General features: G+C 39.4%; 2 protein-coding genes across 6 annotated transcripts in view; one reads left to right on the top strand and one right to left on the bottom strand.

Annotated features, from left to right (window-relative positions):
• Positions 1 to 3,658: 3,658 nt before the first annotated feature.
• On the bottom strand, positions 3,659 to 16,751 carry DNAJC18 (DnaJ heat shock protein family (Hsp40) member C18). The gene is made up of 9 exons (XM_087716919.1): positions 16,690 to 16,751; positions 15,145 to 15,331; positions 14,130 to 14,275; positions 13,166 to 13,351; positions 11,561 to 11,673; positions 10,235 to 10,344; positions 7,858 to 8,030; positions 6,323 to 7,154; positions 3,659 to 3,908 (listed from the first exon to the last, which is right to left on the bottom strand). Exons 1-8 carry the CDS (start codon positions 16,724 to 16,726, stop codon positions 7,015 to 7,017), a joined length of 1,092 nt encoding a protein of 363 aa, XP_087573045.1. The 5' UTR covers positions 16,727 to 16,751; the 3' UTR covers positions 3,659 to 3,908; positions 6,323 to 7,014.
• A 1,033-nt stretch (positions 16,752 to 17,784) lies between these two features.
• ZC3H13 (zinc finger CCCH-type containing 13) overlaps positions 17,785 to 20,124 on the top strand; it is a 42,407-nt gene continuing 40,067 nt past the window's right edge. For 2 of the 5 annotated variants that reach the window (XM_087716912.1, XM_087716911.1), the window contains exon 1: positions 17,785 to 18,023. The gene's annotated coding sequence lies outside the window, so the exon portion shown is untranslated. Of the gene's footprint in view, positions 18,024 to 18,159; positions 18,182 to 20,124 lie in introns of those variants that run through there. The other 3 variants (XM_087716917.1, XM_087716915.1, XM_087716913.1) reach the window with 2 other exon arrangements.

Raw genomic sequence — 20,124 nt, 5'->3', positions numbered from 1 at the left:
TCCTCGTTTTGAATACACTCGCGAGGGAGCCACTATTGGCTGAAGCCACTAGGCTCCTCCCCCCCCCGTTCGAAAATGGAACTCTTCTCTATCCTAAAGGGCGGGGGGGGGGCGAGTTTGAGCAAAGTGTACTGCACCGCTTTGCTTCGCTTACCACAGAAAAGCTATCCCATTTTTTTCCCCCAGGAGGCACAACTAGACTTCAATCATTAACAAAAGTCTCTGCTGTAAAGTCATATCAGCAAGAGACTTCGGGCTTCCCGTTATTAAACGAGACAAAATAGGTACAGGATAGAAACAGGCACACTCGTGTACAGATATGAAACTCACAGAACAGCTGCTGGTTTTCAAATTGGGGTTTCTAGGTTAAATAATTTACTCTATATGCAGCTCTTTTCTATGCCTGCTTATTTGGAAGCAATGTGAACCGAGGGCTCCAGAGTCAGACTCCCTGTTTATTTTACATTTATTGCAAAGAAGACATAAAATAGATTTCCATTCATTGTTGGGATAATAATGCTGCATTCTGCACCAAAATCTGCCTTCTAAGCTTTCTTTTCGTGAAAAAGAGACTGCTATTCTTTTGTTTGTCTCAAAATGATGTCAGTTTACCTGTGAGTACTCTCTCTCTCACACACACACACACACTCGTCACTTATAAAGCCCTTCATGGTATTGGACCTGGGTACTTGAGAGACCGCCTGCTGCCAATTACCTCCACTAGACCGATTAGATCCCACAGATTAGGCCTCCTCCGAATTCCATCCGCCGGCCAGTGTCGACTGGCGACTACCCGGAGGAGAGCCTTCTCTGTGGCTGCTCCGACCCTCTGGAACGAACTCCCCGTGGAGATTCTAACCCTCACCACCCTCCAGGCCTTCCGCAAAGCCCTTAAAACCTGGCTGTTCCGACAGGCCTGGGGCTAAAGAATTGTTGCCCCCGTCTCGAATGGTATGACTGTCGCGTGTTTTAAATTATGTATTGTTTTGTGTCATTTTAATTTTTTGTTTGTATCCCCCTTCCCTGGTTTGAGTTGTGAGCCGCCCTGAGTTCCCTTTGGGGGAAAAGGGCGGCATATAAATAAAATAAACATTCAAACATTCAACACACACACACACAAACACACACACCAAAAACGAGAGAGGATAATCCCAAAGGTGCTTTTTTCAGGAGGCAACAGGACTTTCCTGTTTTTCTTTGAAGACGTTTCGTTTTTCATCCAAGAAGCTTCTTCAGCTCTGACAGAATAGTGTGGAATGGAAGGATTTATATTCCTTGCAGACAGCGGGTCATCTGCATCCTTTCTAGAGGATCGTTGAAGCACTTGGAGGTTTATCTGTGTTTACTTGATTTATTTGATTTTGTCAAGCGTGAAAAGATAATAGATATAAGTATACACAAGATTATGAATACATGACCTGGATAAGAATAAATGAGGTTGTTAAGACAGGGACAGTAGGCACGTTGGTGCACTTATGCACGCCCCTTTCAGACCTCTTAGGAATGCGGTGAGGTCAACAGTGTAAAGTCTAAGGCCGTGATGGCCAACCTGTGGCATGCGTGCCACAGGTGGCACACAGAGCCGTTTGTTAGGGCATATGAGGCGTTGCCCTGTCAGCACCAGCGTGCATGCGTGCGCTGACCAGCTGACTTTGGCCTTCTTTTGACGCCATTTTTCGCCTCGAAAAACCAGCCCTACGGGCTAACGGGAACTTCAGGAATGGACTTCCGGTTTGCTCGTAGGGCCAGTTTTAGCCCTCCAGAGCTTTCAGGAGCTTTCTGAACGCTCTGGAGGGCGAAAACCAGCACATCTTTGGCCTTTTCTCTCATGCTTCCCACATTACCATTTGCAGCCTGTTGCTGGCATGAAGTGCAAGTTGGTCATCAAGAAGCACTGCAAAGATTTCTGTTGGGTTTATGGAGATTCTCAGTCATCCAGGTCATGGTTGTCCCAAAAAGGTGCTTTTTCCCCCTGGTTTCTCTTTGAAGACGTTTCGTTTCTCCTCTCAACAACACTGGACCTTTGGGTCAAAGTCGGGTTGTTTCTTTCCCTGCTGGGCAACCTGTACAGGTAGTCCTCAACTTACAACAGTTTGCTTAGTGACCATTCGAAGTTACAAAGGCACTGAAAAAAAGATGACTTGGGGCCATTTTTCACACTTATGACCACAGTAGCATTACCCATGGCCACATGATTAACATTTGGATGCCTGACAACTGATTCACATTTACAATGGTTGCCCTGTCCTAAGGGTCATGTGATCAGCTTTTGTGACCTTCTGACAAGCAAAGTCAAATGGGGAAAACAGATTCACTTAACAACCATGTTACTAATTTAACCACTGCAGCGATTCAGTTAAGAAATGTGGCAAGAAAAGTTGTGAAATGAGACAAACTCGCTTAACAAATGTTTCACTTAGCAACATAAATTTTGGGCTCAGTTGGGGTCGTAACTCGAGGACTACCTGTATTTCATTTCTTGCCGTGGCTGATACAGGTAGTCTTAACAACCACAATAGAGCCACACATTTCAGTTGTCCAGTGACATTTGTTAAGTGAGTTTGGTCCCATTTTACAACCTTCCTTGCCTCATTTGTTAAACGAATCACTGCAGTTGTTAAATTAGTAACATGGCTATTAAGTGAACCTGGCTTCCCCATGGACTTTGCTTGTCTGAATTTTGCAAAAAGGGATCACGTGATCCTGGGACAGGGCAACCATCATAAATACGAGTCAGTTGCCAGGCCTCTGAATTTTGATCACATTATGAAGTGTGAAAAATAGTCCTAAGCAGGGGTGAAATCCTCCTGCTTTGGCCCGATTTGGCCAAACCGGTATGGATGATTGTCCTTGGTTTTTTCAAACCAGTAGTAAAAAAAGCTTCTGAGGATTGTGCAGCTCAGCTTTGAGCCACACGATCCTTGGAAGCTTTTTCCCAGCTTTTTAAAGCATTGTTTTCCTGCCGGTTCGGGCCAATAGGCAGGAAAAAAAATGCTTTAAAAAGCGAAGAGCTTCCAACAATCGTGCAGATTAGCTGTGAGTTGTGCAATCATTGGAAGCTTCCCCCCACCAGCTTTTTAAAGCATTTTTTCCCTGTCTATTCTCCTGAACTTGCAGGAAAAAAATGCTTTAAAAAGTGAAAAAAAAAGGGCCATGCCCACCCAGTCACACGACAACCCACCACCACCAAGCCATGCCCACAGAAAAAAATTAGATTTCACCACTGGTCCCAAGTCACTTTTTTTCAGTGCCATTGTAACTTCCGTCATTAAACAAACCATTGTAAGTGAAGGACTATCTGTATTTTCTTTCTCTGGCTTTATCTTCTCATTCTGCAAAATTCTTCATCAACCTCAACCTGGGTCTGCATGAGGAAGTGTGGTTTCATTATACAGTGCCAGAACTATTGCTATTGAGTTGCCTAGTTTGTGGCAAACTGAATTATCTTTTGGATTCAGAATAAACGCTTTATTTTGGCTTCTAATAGTATCTGCTTGATGGCACTGCTTTGCCTTGTTAGAGATAGCCAATGTTTTTGATCTTTTTTTCTGGATTTCACCTTATGGTCTCTTTGAGATGTTTTATCCCTCAAGCCAGCATTTGTAAGGATTTTATTGCAGTAATCCAGCCTCCCTTCCCCCCAAGTGCAACAAATCAGTTTTGATATTTATATCTTTTATTTTATTTTTTAAAATTTTCATACAATACAGTCACTAGGTGTCTTTTTAAAGTAGTACATTTAATGATTTGTGTATAAAACACACACCATAAACACACAGGGTTTTGTTTCTCAACCCAAGGGTGAAATCTTCAACAGCAGATGCACTGAAATTACCCCAGAATGTGGTCAAATTAATGGAGAACTGTTTACTTCAAATTCACAAATTGCTCCGACAAAGTATTTTTCTCTAAACAAGGAAATAATCTTATTTTAATATTAATCCTCTGAAATGTTACACATCTAAATATTGTCTAAAAAAAGGTGAACTATACAGTAATGATTCAATGCTATCATGTAATCACCATTTCGCCAATCTATATATGTACATTGAGAAATAAATATCGCCATTAACTTAACATTTAAACAAATAAATAAATAAATAAAAAATTGGTGCTTGATGTGAAAATAAACAAGATTTTTTTTCCAGAACTCATGCACATCTGAAGAACATTTAAAAAGAAACTATTTCACAAAGGCTGAACCATGCCTTTAAGTTTATGCAAAAATCTGCTATAGATTTTACCTATTGCCAAATGGGCATATGACAAAATACAGAGTTAATTTTGTCTATCAAAATTCAGGAGCTTGGTTTTCCTGCAATTTGCAATACAAACATTTGTAAAACATGGTTGATGAAGTCTTTCAAAACAAATTTTAATATCAGATACCATCTTTGAGAACCGTTTAGCCCTGAAAGGTGTCTTAAGAATATTTCTATGTATAAGCCTGCACCTTTTCAGCAAGGATGCAACACTGGGATGTGTGTGTGGGGTCAAGTGAACTGTGAGAGGGACACTAAAGATAAAACATGGATCCCAAAGTGATAGACCAAACCCTTTAAGCAAAACTATTAATTGCCTTTGTCGAAAGTACAGAATTTCATAAAACTCAGGTTATGTATTCAACATGTTACAATGTAGCACAGGATTAGGCCACATTTAATCCCACAATCACTTGATATAATACTATTTTTTTCAAAGCTATCACATTTCACAGAATTACAGGTAGTCCTCATCTTACAGTAGTTCATTTAGTGACCGTTCAAAGTTACAACGGCACTGACAAAAGAGACCGTTGCAGCATTCCCAATTTAGGGCGCATCAAATTTTTCAACTTTTAATTTCCAAACATTAGGGGTGCTCAAAAGTTGTGATATGCTTTGGGCATTGTAGAGATATTTTGGTTACTTTAATATAATTTAGATGTGCTTGGTAAGCAAGATACATAAATATCGTAACTTTTTAACATTTTGTTTGTTTCACACAATCAAGATTCGAATGCTTGGCAACTGGCTCCTATTTATGACCGTTGCAGCATCCCAGCGTCATGTGATCCCCTTTTGCGACCTTCTGACAAGTGAAGTTAACGAGGAAGCCAGATTCACTTAACAACCATGTTATTAAAAACTGCAGTGATTCACTTAACAAATGTGGCAAGCAAAGTCATAAAAAGGGAGAAAAACTCACTTAACAAATTTCTCACTTAGCAACATAAATTTTGGGCTCAATTGTGGTTGTAAGTCGAGAATTACCTGTATTGTACATTTTCTTTTGTTTGTGAATTATTTACGACCCTGTGTTCAGAAGTTTTACAAGAATGAGAAGCAAGCTGCTGTGCTATCATAGCCCAACAGATAAGGCTACCCATTAATATTTGTAGAATAAAGTTATGCCAAATGCATCCTGTCAACAGACCCTAAAAAGGTATGGGTTTTATCTCTAGGCTTTGTAATCAGGCATGACCCGTCAAAACCGCGCTTGACTAAACCGCGCCCGATTAAACCGCGTCGCTGACGTCATCAACAGGGCGACAACAGCCAGCGCGGAGAAAGAAGGGCGCTTTAAATAGCGCTTTGAAAGCAAGCCGATTCAACTTAAGGTAAGGGTTAGGTTTAGGTTAAGGGTTAGGATTAGGTTTAGGCTTAGGTTAAGGATTAGGTTTAGCAGGGTTAGGTTTAGGGGTTAATTTTAGGTTTAGGGTTTACAGCGTGCTTCTGTCTCCACGCTGTTGTCGCCCTGTTGATGACGTCAGCGACACGGTTTAGTCGGGCGCAGTTTAGTCGAGCGCGGTTTTGTGATGGAACCCTAATCAGGCAATATTCATTGAGAGAATAATAAGGCTTCAGCTGGAAGCCTCACCTGAAAGTAGTTCTAGCTACAACCATTTTTTTATGTCTTAAGTGAAAAGACCTTTGCAAACGAAGTTACCAACATCTGTGCCTTGGATCTTAGCATGCCCCCTCCAAACAAAACATTCAGCACACAGGATGCCAGGACATATTCCTTGGATGGCACCTCCACGTACATTCAGAGTTTAGGAATCAGATGGTGTGTTCAGATCTCAATCCACCTGGAAGGAACCTGCTGAAGTTGTACTGATAGCAAAGCTTAGGCTTACAGAAATGTAACTTAGGTCACAGTATTACTTAGGTGGAAATAAATTCCATTAGCCTGTCTAGAACTTCCCTCTAGACCAAAAGTTAGAACCTAGCTCACATTCTGATATGCGTGAAGCCACCTGGTTTGACTTCTCTCGGAGTATGTTTTTATTTCATGCTCTAGAGACCTAAGGCTGTTTCCTTTCTTTGTGTACAAGTCTCACCTGGCAACCGGAATACCAATCCATCCTCATCTACTGGCCAGATAAGGAGTTAATGTTCCAGTTCCTGCTTTGTCTTCTCTCCTCATTTTTTCATATTGTTTTTAGATGACGAATCTTCAGGCAGCACTTTAGTTTTTCCAACTGCTTTATGTATTGCAACATAAGACAGTGTATATCCTTAACACACTGGGCTGTAAAGTTCTCTTGAAACTGAATTGCATGTGTTTTGTACAGCATATACAGTCTGTGCATGTATTTGTATGCACTGTCTGTGCATGTATCTATACATAGATACATAAATGAAAGACTAATGCCATCTTTTTCTCTTCTAACTATGATGTCTTGCAAGGTAAAATTTGAGAAACCATAGGCTCAGAAAGCATGATGGCTATGATCCTGCAAAGCACCCAGTTGGCACTTAAACAGTGGCAAAGTATCATCATGAAGACTATAACAAAATGAAGGTAAATGAAGAATCACTAACACTGAAATAACGACTGGACTGTGAAAGGAAATGCACTGTACACACTACAGCAACTGCTGCCTCTATGTCTCAGTCCATATACAGTTTCCATGAACATAAATGATTCCGTGTGTGGTTTGTATGGGATGCTTTTCTCTCTCTACGCCTTTCCTCTTCATTATAAAAGTCAAGTCTAATTCCTGCCAACAGAACAGACAGTATTGTTCTCTCATGCCTCAGCCAATTGGCGGCTCCTTTGAATCCCTATGAGGTTGGAGAGCTTTTCACAGTTGTCAAGTTTTATGGATTCGGCTTTCTGTTTCAGTCGCTCATCTCGGTACAGCTTGGCCAAATTAGATAACTCTGATTCTGAAAGATGAAATGTATGTTTCAGTCATGCTTTCAGGGGGAAAAATATTTCACTTTTTATAGTCATTTCAAAGCTTGACTTACATTGGCTTGGTGAAAATGAAAAGCTACTTACAATCAGAAATATATATTAGCGGACTGCTAGTTTGGCAGTTCGGCGGTTCAAATATCACCGGCTCAGGGTTGACTCAGCCTTCCAACCTTCCGAGGTGGGTAAAATGAGGACTCGGATTGTTGGGGGCAACATGCTGACTCTGTAAACCGCTTAGAGAGGGCTGAAAGCCCTATGAAGCGGTATATAAGTCTAACTGCTATTGCCATTGCTCTCTCTCTCTCTCTCTATATATATAATATAATATAATTCTTAGATACAGTGGCAGAACAGCATCCATTAGTGCTGTAAAAAAGAGCACTAGAGAAGTTGTTTATGGTTTATGGTTCTGATACCCTAGCTGTGTCAAAAGAGAAATCTTTTGACACAGCTAGGGTATCAGAACCATAAACAACTAGGTTTAGACAAATCCTTAACATCAAATACATAGATTTCATGTGGTCAGTAGGCAATGGCAGAGTGAAATATCTTTATTTTTACTATATATCGTTTAGTTTTCTTGGCAGCTGAGCTGGTTATAGTGGATTATTTGTCTGTTTTAACCTAAATTTGAAAATAATGCAGGATGCTTGGGAAAAGAACAAAACTTACTTTGTTGTTTTTCTTTCCTGCAACTAGTTTGGACATAATCAATATAATCTTTCTCAATATGTTTTTCAAGGTCTTCAAGTTCTTCTCCATGGTAATTATTTTCAAAGTTCTTATCCACATAATAAGGCACCTGCAGGTTTTGTGTTTCTCTAACAACAGTGTGCCCTAGAGACCTGTGGTAGGAAATAAGAAGGAAATAAATTAATGCCTTCATTGCAAACCAGAAGTACCCTTTTCCCCCAATTAATATTTCGATTTAAAATTTTCTACTCTCTGAAAGCGAGCAAGGGGAATCATTGACATGCCTTATGCAAAGGGTGGCTGATTATGACCAGACCCGACATCCTGTCTTCCAAGTAGTACCAGCTATAAAACACTCATTTCTGGTTTATTTTAAAACAGCTGTGTCCTGCAAAGTGATCAGGAGCTCTATACCAAGCATCAAGTAGCCAGAAAGAAAAATCATCAACTCCTTAAAACAAACCGTGAGTTCCATCTCAAAACATCTTTTTGACCAAAAGCTATTCTACTATATTTACATGATGGGAATTGAAGATAAAGCAGGAGTGATTGACCTGTAGCTCCAACACCTCAGTGAAGAGGGAAGCTTTGACTCTGTTACCACAATAAAATGTATTTCTTTGTTCTAATCCATTTATATAATCCTATAAAGTTCAGAATCCTCCCCATATATCATGATTTACACATAAAGGCATTGGAATACTACCCACAAGAATTACAGATTTTTCAGTAATTAAATATCCTAAGGGTTTGTTTTTTTACTTCATATCTCATTTCTGAAAGGCATAGGCGCACAATCTGGAACATGAAAACAAAATATGAGAAGATACAACACTGCTTTTGGAAGTGTACTGATGTAATTTAGCATGATAAATCTCTTTGCTATCTATTTCATTTGTAATAACTTTCCTTTAAAAATTGTCTATCCTGGCTTCGTACCTAATTCAGAAGGGCATACAACACTTTAAAATCCTATCATTGTAAAAATTACTAAAATAATAATAATAATACCGAGAAACAGATTCTGCAACATTGGGGCAACTGCTTAGAAGATTCTAAAAATTTTCTCCATTAATTCTGCCTCTGTTCTAAACAAGATATAGGCAGTCCTTGACTTATGACCATTTGCTTAGCAACCATTCAAAGTTCCAAAAGACCTCCCTAAGACTACTTACAACCTGGATTCAAAACTGATAGCCACCTCACACATACACACACAGTCACATAATTGCATTTTGGGCGTTCAGCAACTGACCCGCATTTACATCTGTTTGCAGCATATGCTCTAGTCACGTGACTGTAATTTTACAACATTGTTTGGCCAGAAACCAGTGTTTGGTTCCAAGTTTCTGGCAAAAAAAATGTCCATTACAGACAACGGATTGGCTTACTGACTGTTGCATTCACTTAATGACCACTGTAAAAAAGTTCCTAAAATTGGGCACAGTTATCTGGTGATCCATTTAACAATTGGCATGATTTACAACTGTAATTTCAGGCTGAATTATGGTGGTAAGTTGAGGACTGCCTGTACAGGGAAGGAAGAATGCAGGATTATATGGAAGGAAGCATTTCTACAGGTGTCCTGGACCTGTGTCATTAAAAAGATGTTAATATCACAGACAGTAAATATCTGAATTCCAGCCCCTGTTTAGTGCTCTTTTTATTTGCTTTCAATGTAGCCTATAGCAGCTAACGACATTTCATATGCAATGAAGCAATCTTCCACAAACCAAGGTTCTTGTGATATATCGAGATTACAACTCTCAAAATCCTAAATTGCCATGTACAGCATCTTTAATACTCTTTTTTTTTAAAAAAAATTCTATTTCAAGTGGCTACTTACAAAGTAAGACTGGCACTTTTTTTAATTAGTTTTTGTTTCAAATTGCCTGGTACAAAACCACAGAAAACAATTTAATCATTTTCTATCCATCCTTTGGCCTCGAAATATTTAATCTGAAAATGGTTTTCTGTGAAGGCATTGTGGATCTTAATATAATGTATTCAAATAATAAAAGAAAAGAAAAAACCAAAATGCTCACGTTTTTAATGAAAACAATATTGTTTTCTATAGAGCAATAAGTCAAAGTAGTTTATAGGTTTAATGTCCCATCCTTCAAATAATTTGCAGCCCGGAAATTAAGTTCTCTTTTCAAAAAAAAAAAATTCAGTTGGAATGTATAGCTATGGGTATGCCTTTTCCAAGATAAAACGCTTTTCAAATTAACTGCTATTTATATATAATGAAGTAGAGGCCTCTTTGAGCAGCAAGATTAAACCTGCTGTTGGAAAGTTAGTGTCAAGAAGTAGCCTCTATTCTTGCAAGAGCACAAAGAAACAGATCTAGACTTACGATTTAAAGAAGAGGCTGTAGGGTGGATTAGTAGCCATCAGCTGAGTTACTATTGAAACAGCTATTATAATAAAGACTGGCAGTAACTGGATAAATGCTGAGTAGGAATTCTGGAAATGAAAACTATGGTTAGTAAAGCATGTAAGAAATATATGGCGAAAATGGAAACCACAATGGTACCACAATCATCCCAGATAGGGCGCTATGTTTTAATTTAGAACAAAAGCATAGGAAAAAAAGGTAACATAAAAATAATATTTAATTTTATGCCAAAATCTCTTGTGGTTTTCCATTTTAGAAGGCTTGTTTTGTTTGTGGATGCAATTTGATGGCACCTTGAGGTGGTGGTGGGGCTGTCAGTCTGGATGTTTAGGTTTTTGACAATGATAAATAGAAAAAATGAAATAGTATCTACAGAGTCATTAAGAGTTGGGCAACATACAAATTTTATTGTGGCTGGTCGCACAGTCAGCCAGATGTTTAGACAGGATTTGGCATTTTTGTCTGTCTGTTGACTCCTTCCCAAGGAGCTAGGAGAGGTTATTTAAGAATATTAAATATCAACTTGTTCCAAGTAAAGCTGCCTTTTGCAATTTTTGAAAAGAGGTTTGAAGTGGATTTGGTGCTAGGCTTACAATTAGTTCCTGTTCTAGCTTCTATTTTTTTTAGAAGAAAGAATAAAAACTGGAGATCTGGGTAGCAGAACCATTTAGAGTTTAGTCTGACTAATTAAATAAGAAATTCAAATTCAACAGAAGGTGTATTGTCACTGCATGACAGAGTTGGTCAATGTGCTATGCAAAGGACAGCTTGTTACTTAGTCAGAATATAACAAAGGAGAAGTTAGAAACTAAATATGGCCCATCTATAACAAAACAGCGAAGATTTTGTTCATCAGCTCAGAGATTTAAATTACTCCTCATATTGTAAAAATAATTCAACATACTTTGTCTTTTATGGTTAATTACTCATCAGTGATATACTCAGCATTAGCTGTATAACTTTGATAACCCCTTCGTCCACTTACTGATTTTATATCTCTGAATCAATTGAAAAAAAGGTTCTCCAAAGGAAACACCATGCCATTCAGTGAAATTTGTAGCCACATTTATATAAAACAATAAGTCTGCAAATGCTTTCAAAATCTTTCTTAAAAAGGCAAGTTACAGTTAAGATCCTTCTAAGATTTATAAGTATCACTTCACTTTAAAATAGTTCAAATATTTACTAATTTAAAAAAAAAAATCCCAAGCTTCCTTTTCTAGGGATAGGCAATAAATCAGCACTGTTTATCTATGATTATAATATCTTCCCTTCCCTATGTACCTGTGGTCTGATTTCTTCCTCTTGTTCATCCTGGGCCCATGTCCTCTCATGTCTGTTGCGCTGTGGATAACACGGGGGGTCCATTGAAGAATTGGAAAACATATGTATATTTCCTGTTGAAATAGCAATAGAACAAAGGTGCAATTTTTATCCTGTATTGTTTGTGTCATAAGAAACTAAGATTTCATTTTATTTTTAAAAGCTAATTTCAAACATGCCTTAAAAAAAATAGCAATGGCTCCATCAGTCCAGAAAATACTTCCTATGCTGTTTTCATTGCCCTGAATGGATTTTCAAGGGCTGCGTGTTTTAGTAGTGGGGACATCTAATGAGCAGAATTCTACATGTGGAACTTGGGATCAAACATTCATCCGTAGTCCTTGCCTTAATAAGGCAAAAAATGGAATAAAGTGCTATTGCAGAATTGCATGATTCCCCCACCCAGTTTCTGGCAATATTACAAAGAGTTAAGATTATCACAACTGATGTGTTAACATCTACATACTGCCAAAATAGAAGAAGTAAAGCAGTAAAACTAAATTGGTAACCTTCATATTGTCTTATAACTCACCTAGGTAGCGATTTTATCATAAATTAGATTTCTCAGAACTGCAGTACAAATCAGTTTAATAACATTCCTATAAAGCAGAGCAGCCTTCTCAAACATATTTAAGCTGTTCAGAATCATTGACTGAAATGGGCAGCCATAAAAATTGAAAGAAAATAAATAAATGAATATGTGCCTGAAAATGTATCGATTACATTCCACAATTCTTTACTATTAGTTAGGAAAAATGAAATTCTTAACTCAACAAAGTGTAAACCCAATAAATGTCCTGCGGTATTCAGAGTAGGATAAGCCTAAAGAATTGAGAAAAGCTATTTTAAGTTTCCTACCCTACAGAACTATGTGTCTAGTTCAAATAGCATCATATCTTGTTGAGTAGTCATATATGCAGCACTTTTAAAGAAAACTAGCTGATAACCAGGGGTTGTCCAGGTATTTATTTATAGGGGGAAAATGTCCTGACCAAACATAATTTCTAATGTTGGATTTTTCCCCTTATGGAGCCCCCTTGTGGAGTACGGCGAAGCTGTTACCATTGCAACTCCACTGCGCTGAGCCATTTTATGGCAGTACAGTAGAAGCCATTTGAATGCACAACAGGCTGTATCGTAACAGAACATACACCCCGAGAGGTGTTGGGATGTCTTACCCCCACAGTATTTGTTTCCAGACAGTAAGTCATCTGTTTATCAAGTTTGGTTGAAATTGCTTGAGGCATTCCAGAATTATGATGGAACATATACACACACATAGCCAGATAGATAGCCAGATAGCCAGATAGCCAGATAGATAGATAGATAGATAGATAGATAGATAGATAGATAGATAGATAGATAGATAGATAGATAGATAGATAGATAGATAGATCTATCTAATTGATTTCTGAAGTTCTTTGGAAACTTCAAATAGTCATCAAAACCGTATCTGGAGCTTCATCATCAATTAAAGGCCCCATGAAGCAGGGGGCAGAGTCTTGTACAGATGACTGAACAGCACCTTTCATTGCACTTTAAAGCACAGCTTTTAAAAAAATGTACCTGTTGGGAAATTCCCTCCAAAAAACATATTAAATATTTCTTCTGGCGTTATATCTGCTTCAAATTCTCTGTAATAGTTATAGTGGTTGGGCACATTGGTATAAAAAGTATCTTCCCTTTCTCCAAACTGATCATACTGTAATCTCTTTTCAGGGTTGCTCAAAACTGCGAAAGCTGTGCCTATTGCTGTAGAGTGGAAGAGAAAAATAAAGAAAACCAATCAAAAAAGAAACCCGGGTGAAATACGTAACCATATTACAAAACTCCTACAAAACATCTTTTTGCCCCACATCCAACAGAAAAATCTAATGTTTGTATTCTATTATTTGAATATTGGGAAACGGTCATGGTAGAAGGAATAACCTGGAAGTACAGGAGAAAGATAACCAAGTCAATGATTAGATAAAAGAAATCTGAGTCCCGGGCAGAAATGTAATTTGAGACCCTCTCTAGTTTTCATGAAGATTATACCTTAGCATGACATGAACTCCTCTATAAGCCTGGCGTTCTGATATTATTTTGTATTCATTTCACATCCTTCCTGGTAGTAACTATTATTGTACGTAATACACATTCGAGTTGGAATGAGATCCCAATATAGTGCTTGCTTTACTGTTCTCTTAATTATGTATCGCCTGCCATTGTACAGCCACCTTTAGTGTCCAATGGCAACACAAATATGGAATTTCAAATCATCTTATGATCTAGATTCAGATTAACCTGACAAGTGACATCAATCACTGGCGTCAAATGCTTACAAAGAATTGTACGTGAGGAATATGCAAGTAGCAACTATTTCCTAAGAGGTGGCAATGTTAGAATCTTTCTTAGTGTTTCACTTAGAATTATGCAATACTACAACTGTATGTAGGAACATGTTCTAAAAATATCTTCCTGTTAGCCAACACAACATTGGAAGATCTTCAAAGTTTGCTGTGGTCCCCTTTCAAGCTGTTTCACCTACCTTTGAATGCATCTGTTGCTCCTGGAGCACAATTCTTATCAGGATGAAATTTAAGGGCAAGTTTTCGGTAAGCTTTCTTTAGTTCTTCATCTTTCGCATTTCTTCCTACGCCTAGAATTTCATAGTAATTCTTACTCTCCTTTATTCTATAAAATAAGCACAATTATTTAATTTTGTAACTTTTCCCCAAACACATCTTACATATTCTTATTAATACAGAAGAATACCTTCCAATCCAGTAACATGATTTTCTAATTTGCTTCACTGATAGAAAGGGATTCAGCTGCTCTTGGGCATCAAGTGCAATCCAACTTAAATTTACATAATGAAACATGTGTTGCACTATTGTGATGCCAGTTCCAGTGCTTTTGTACATGTGTTATCACACATGTAAGGAGCAGAACTTGGGCCACAACACTGCTTTCATAATTCTGACAAAAGCCTCTGATCCTACACATGTTTGAGCGAGAACGCTTGTCCTATGCTTCCTGGATCATGTAGCAACTTTTGGTATAATTAAGCAAGATATATTTCTGTAGTCATTGAGCCAATTGGAATCTCACATTCAGAACTCTACTACTACTATTCTTCTGACAGTAAATAGGTGGGATCTTCTTAGTATTTTATGGTATCCCCATGTTAATTAAAACTGGCATAGCTGCTGTATATATATGGATGGCTCCATTCAAAATGAAACAGGATTTCATTTCTTTGGTAAGCCATTATCTGAAGTCAGTAATGAATTATTTAATTGAAATTCTGTGTATACAAGATAACATGCCCAGCATGAACAGAACTTCCCAAATCAGGAGCTCTCCAAATGTCTTGTTCTACAATTTTCATAATTCCTAGATTTATTTAATTTAACAATTCCTAGATAATAGGATACACAGCTCAACCTATCTGTGGGCACCAGATTGGGGAATATAGAGATTAGTTTTATAAATTTATTCATTAAACAGGTTGCAAGTCTAACAAATATGAATATATTCTAATTAGGCAAGTTCCTATTTACCTTTGAACTCCAAGTAACTGTTCCTTGGTGTAGGTCATGCTGCCTTCTCCAGATGTTGACTGGCTTCTTCCACTGTCACACATACGCTCCTTTTTCATTCTCATACAGTCACTACAGCCACAGCAATCAAAATTGTTTCTTACTTCCTCCAATGGACATGGATTTCTTCTGAGCTCATCAATTAATGCTGAAACAATGACAGCCTTCCTATGTATGTATATTTACCAAAGTGGATCACAAATGACATATTCAAAATACCCATGCACATATTGTATGTATGTATGTATATATTCATATTCTATTTTATTGAGAGCCATTAATCTATAAAATACATACAAACACGCATAACAAAACTGAAAGTCCCTTAAAATCATGATATACCCATCTCTCCACATCTTTGTTTAAATTCTAAAACTTTGCAATGATTTTTTTCAGGAAAGCAAATTACGAAGAATATTGAAAAGATATATTTTGAAATGATAACAAGCAAGGATGGTAATTCAGCAGTTCTTTAAAAAACATCACGTAAGGTTTGGATCTTTGGAAGCAGTTCACACATATAACTCGGTGTGTGAATTCTGTTGGAAACCTAAGTTCTTCCTACGGTTCAGAAGGACAACTTATTATAGTACATTTCAATTCATTTCTAACATGTGGTCCAACAGCAATGCTGGCCCACCTAAGATTTTCATTAGTAATGTGGATTTTAAAAACTCATGCAACCCTATTTTTATGCTGTATTTCTAGTTGCCCTGCATGTACATCCAATGTACTGTTTAAAATTATATAAAAGTTTTTCCTTAAAATTCTACATAGTTGCATAAATTGCAATACCTTGGGTATATGCCCTTGCCTAAACTCACAATAGGTGAAAATCTCCCCCCCCCCCAGTTCAAAACTTTTTTCCCTTTTCCTTCCTTCCATCATTCTTTTTGCATTCTACAATCTCAGAACTAAAGCTAGCTTTCATTCTCAAATCTCATCCAAGCAACACTTCTTGTTTTTACCCAACTGCATAATCCTCCTGGTCTCCAATCCTCCATCCCCTGAGACATATCCAAGAGCAAGTATGTTCATGTGTTGCAAGAAAAAAAAATGCTTTTCCAAGGCGATTGATTTTTAAACAGCAGCACAAGCTGCCGCAATCCATATGATTTTGCCCTTCGTTGGTAAACAAACATACACACCCCTAAACTAAGAAAAATTGAAAAGACCACGAAGACAAGAGGAAGACATTTACACCTTTCTATGCAAACTCACAAATTTCGCAAGTTCGATATTTTTTATACCCATTATCTGTCATTTAGAAGCATCGCCTTGCTAAAGCGTTCTCCCTTTCCTTTCTTCCCACTTGCATTTCTCATTTCTCCCTCTGAGTAAAAAGCTGATATGGGATTTGATCTGTCTGTGATGTCTCCACAAGGCTCTCCTCTCTGGGCAACCTGAGCTCTTGGAGCACCGATCTCCCTTCCCTTAATAAGATTTAAGCCTCCAATCCGGCCGTTTTCCCCGGCTCTGGCCCGCGTCATGGGCGCGGAGCCTTACCTTCGGCCCAGCGATCCCCGGAGCTCAGTCCTGCCATTTTCCCATCTGGTGGGAAGGAAGGATCCGCCAAGCAGCCGGGAGGGTCACGTGAACGCGAGCCCAGTGCAGCCTGGGCAACGTAGTCTTCGCGTGTTCGGCAGCTGCCCCGCCCCCTCCCTCCTACCAGGGCCCAGCGCTTTTGGCGGGAAAAAGAAGCGTTTGCCCCGTTGTGAAAAGTCGCGCGAACTGCAAGGGGTGGGGGTGGGGGCGTGGGAGGGCGCGCGCGCGCCCGCGCGCTCCGTGTGTATAACTCGCAAGCGCGCGGTCTCTTCCGAAACCGAGCTGTCATTTTTCACTCTGGAGTTTCTAGAGCGTCACCCCCACTTTTTTTTTTGGCGCCCATAAAGAAGAGTCGTGAAGACAGCTCTTTGCTTCCATATCCGAAGGGAGAAGAAGGGAAAAATACAAGGCGGTTATCATTTGTGGGTCAATTCAGCCGCTCGGAGGGAGCGCTCCTTTTCTCTTGCTGCGGTTAAAGCACGCAGAAGCATGACGGCTTTTTATATTCCACAAGGTAGACAAAAGATTCAGGTGATTACGACTTTCAATGGCCGCGAAGGCGGTCAGGTCTGGGATTACATTTATGGCGTAAATCCTCCGGGCGATTGTTAGGTATTAAAGTAAAAAAAAAAAAAACAACAACCCGGAGGAAATGAAATTCGGTCAACTGCTAGGCCAGAAATACCCGCCATGACGTACTTTCAAACGCCTTTACGTTTGGCACTGACGTTTTACTGAGGGGGGTCCTTGGTGCTCTCTGAGCTGGCTTGTTTTCTTGCAGACGTTTCATTATCCCAAACTAGGCAGCGTCAAACTAGGATGTTGCCTAGTTTGGGTAACGTAACGTCTGCAATAAAACAAGCCAGTTCAGGGACCCCTTATTTCAACCCTGAGCTACAGTTTCCTTTATTGATTGACAGTCTCCGTCAGAAGCCTGCGCAACGGCTTCCGGCGCTTCGCCTTGCGCCGGAAGTGGTACAAAAAAAAGATCGGGTTGGTCGCGCAGACGCAATCACGGCGATTTGGGTCGGCTCTTTCCTCCCCCCCCCTTCCCCCCGCCCCTCCTGTTGGCCTCCGCGGCGAACAGGAGCAGCGGGCGACCGCCGTCGGGTGGTCTCCGCTCTCGGAGCGAGCCGCGCTCCTCTTTTTCCTCCCCGTGTGGCTCGACTTTTAGGCCCGGGAGGACGGACTCCCCCCTCGCACTCTCCCCCCCTCTCCGCCCAGGGCGGCGGCGGCGGCGGAAGCGACGGCGGGAGCGGCGGCGGGGAGGAGCAGGCCGTGTGCGGAGAGAGCAGGTGAGTCGCGGCGCTCGGGAGGAGGAGAGCGCGGCGGCGGGAAGGCGCTTCGCTCCGGCACTCCGCGTCTCAGGAAGGTCAACGCACACACATACACCCTGTGGCTGAGGGGAGGGAAGAATAAAACATCCGGGATTAATTCTGCGTGACGTTAGTGTGTAAGAGATACATTGATGGACGAAGATGGTAGAAAACGTGTGTCTTATATCCCCTTTCCAATGGAGGGATATTTGTCCAGATGTTGGGCGCTAACTCCCAAGCAGCTTTCAAAGCAGCATGATGAGCGTTTCATTCCAACCTCTGGAGTCCCATTTGGCTGATCTCTGTCCTTACTCCGTAGCATCTTATCATTCCTATAAATTGTCTCTTATTATCGCCCTCCGCTTTACTATGAGTGGAAATGAGTTTTGTATGATTATTGCACAGATACGTTTGAAAGTTGCAGATTATCAGGACATCTGGGTAAGCAGAGTACAAAGGCCATGAACTGGGCTGGAGAGAATTGCTGCGGCCTGTGTGAAGATGGCTCTTTTTAGTTTTGTAGTGACCCTCTTGTCCTTAAGGGCTGAATTATTTGAACAGGTGCTTCAGCTTTGCTGCTTATTTACAAAGTCCTAAATCTCATGGTGCCTGTTTGGGAAAGGCATTGTCAGATGTTTTGGATGAGATTGGTTCTGATTTTGTATCCCCTGGGTGCAGTGGAAGGCAGAATACAAGTTTGGGCCAGAATAATTAGGATCTGGCAGCCTTTTTGGTTACAGCTGTTCTTTGCTATGTTTCCTATACAGGTAGTCCTCGACTTACAGCAGTTCATGTAGTGACCGTTAGAAGTTGCAGTGCCACTGAAAATAGTGACTTACGACCCCTTTTCACACTTGTGACCATTGTAGCATCTCAGGGGTCACGTTATTTACATTTGGATGCTCAATAACTGACTCATTTATGAGGTTGCAGTGTTCAGGAGTCCTTTTGCGTCCTTCTGACGAGCAGAGTTAGTGGAGAGGCCAGATTCATTTAACAACCACATTACTAATTTAACAACTGCAGTGATTCACTTAACAAATGTGGCAAGAAAAGTCATAAAATGGGACAAGTTTGCTTAAGAAATTTTTCACTTAACATACATTTTGAGCTTAATTGTAGTCATAAGTTGAAGACTATCTGTAATTGTTTTAAAAATATGAGAGCTCCGTTAGGTGAATGGTCAGGTCCATTGTTCGTATTGGTTAGGTTGGCAGCATGATTGGGGACCTGAGAATTAGCCATGAAGAAGATAGCTTTTTAAAAATTATTTTCATATATTTAATGTACAACACTTGGTGTAAATTTGTTACAAAGGAGATAAGATCACTAAAAAGCTTGCACTTTAGCTTACTGAATTTGGAAGGGAGCGCAGCTGATTTCAGTGGGAGATATTTCTCAGTTTCAGTGTTCTGGAAAGTGATGTCACTGTATTGTTTTTAATTCTACCTGCCATCATTTCTTTTTGTTTATGCAGTTGTGATGTTCCTATTTTAGAAAGACTGGGTGGGATCTGGCATGTTTTAATGTTTATGCAGAAAACTAAAAACTGTTGACTTTTATTAGAGCCATTTATACAGGTCTGACTTAACAATGGCTCCTTGGAAGAATATTTCTACAAATTCCAAAAAATTGTAGGGTTATAAAGTCTTGTCCATGTAAGTTTTACTTCACTAAATGAGACTTTGTTTCAAATAACTGCATGGATTGCAGCTTAAACCAGTTGCTGATATTTATCAACTATACAGTGTAGGCTTGCTTTTAACAGGTGTTTTTGCTGCTGATTTTCCTCTATTTTGTGCCAAGTTCTCTACAAGTTCAACCATGTTTTAGCCTACTGATTTTTTATTTTAAGTTTGCGATTTTTTTGGAAAAAGTATTTTGGACTTGTTTTGTATTATACTTATTACAATAATTAGATACAATTTTGTAATAATGTCAGATTTCAATTATTTGCTCCAGTATTTTAGTTGGAAGAGTAACAAAGCTTTTATTACTGAATATCTATGTATTTTAAAGATTCACTTCCTAAGAATATTACAATGAAAAGCATTTAGTCTGTGTTCCTGCCTGCTTCATT

This window comes from Thamnophis sirtalis, unplaced genomic scaffold (genome assembly GCF_051295495.1).
Source record: "Thamnophis sirtalis isolate CommonGarterSnake01/CBP01778 unplaced genomic scaffold, rThaSir2_p1.2 scaffold_5, whole genome shotgun sequence".
In the NCBI taxonomy this organism is placed as follows: Eukaryota; Metazoa; Chordata; class Lepidosauria; order Squamata; family Natricidae; genus Thamnophis; species Thamnophis sirtalis.
The sequence above is the reverse complement of the archived record's forward strand: the minus strand, read 5'-3'. Positions and strand labels throughout refer to the sequence as shown.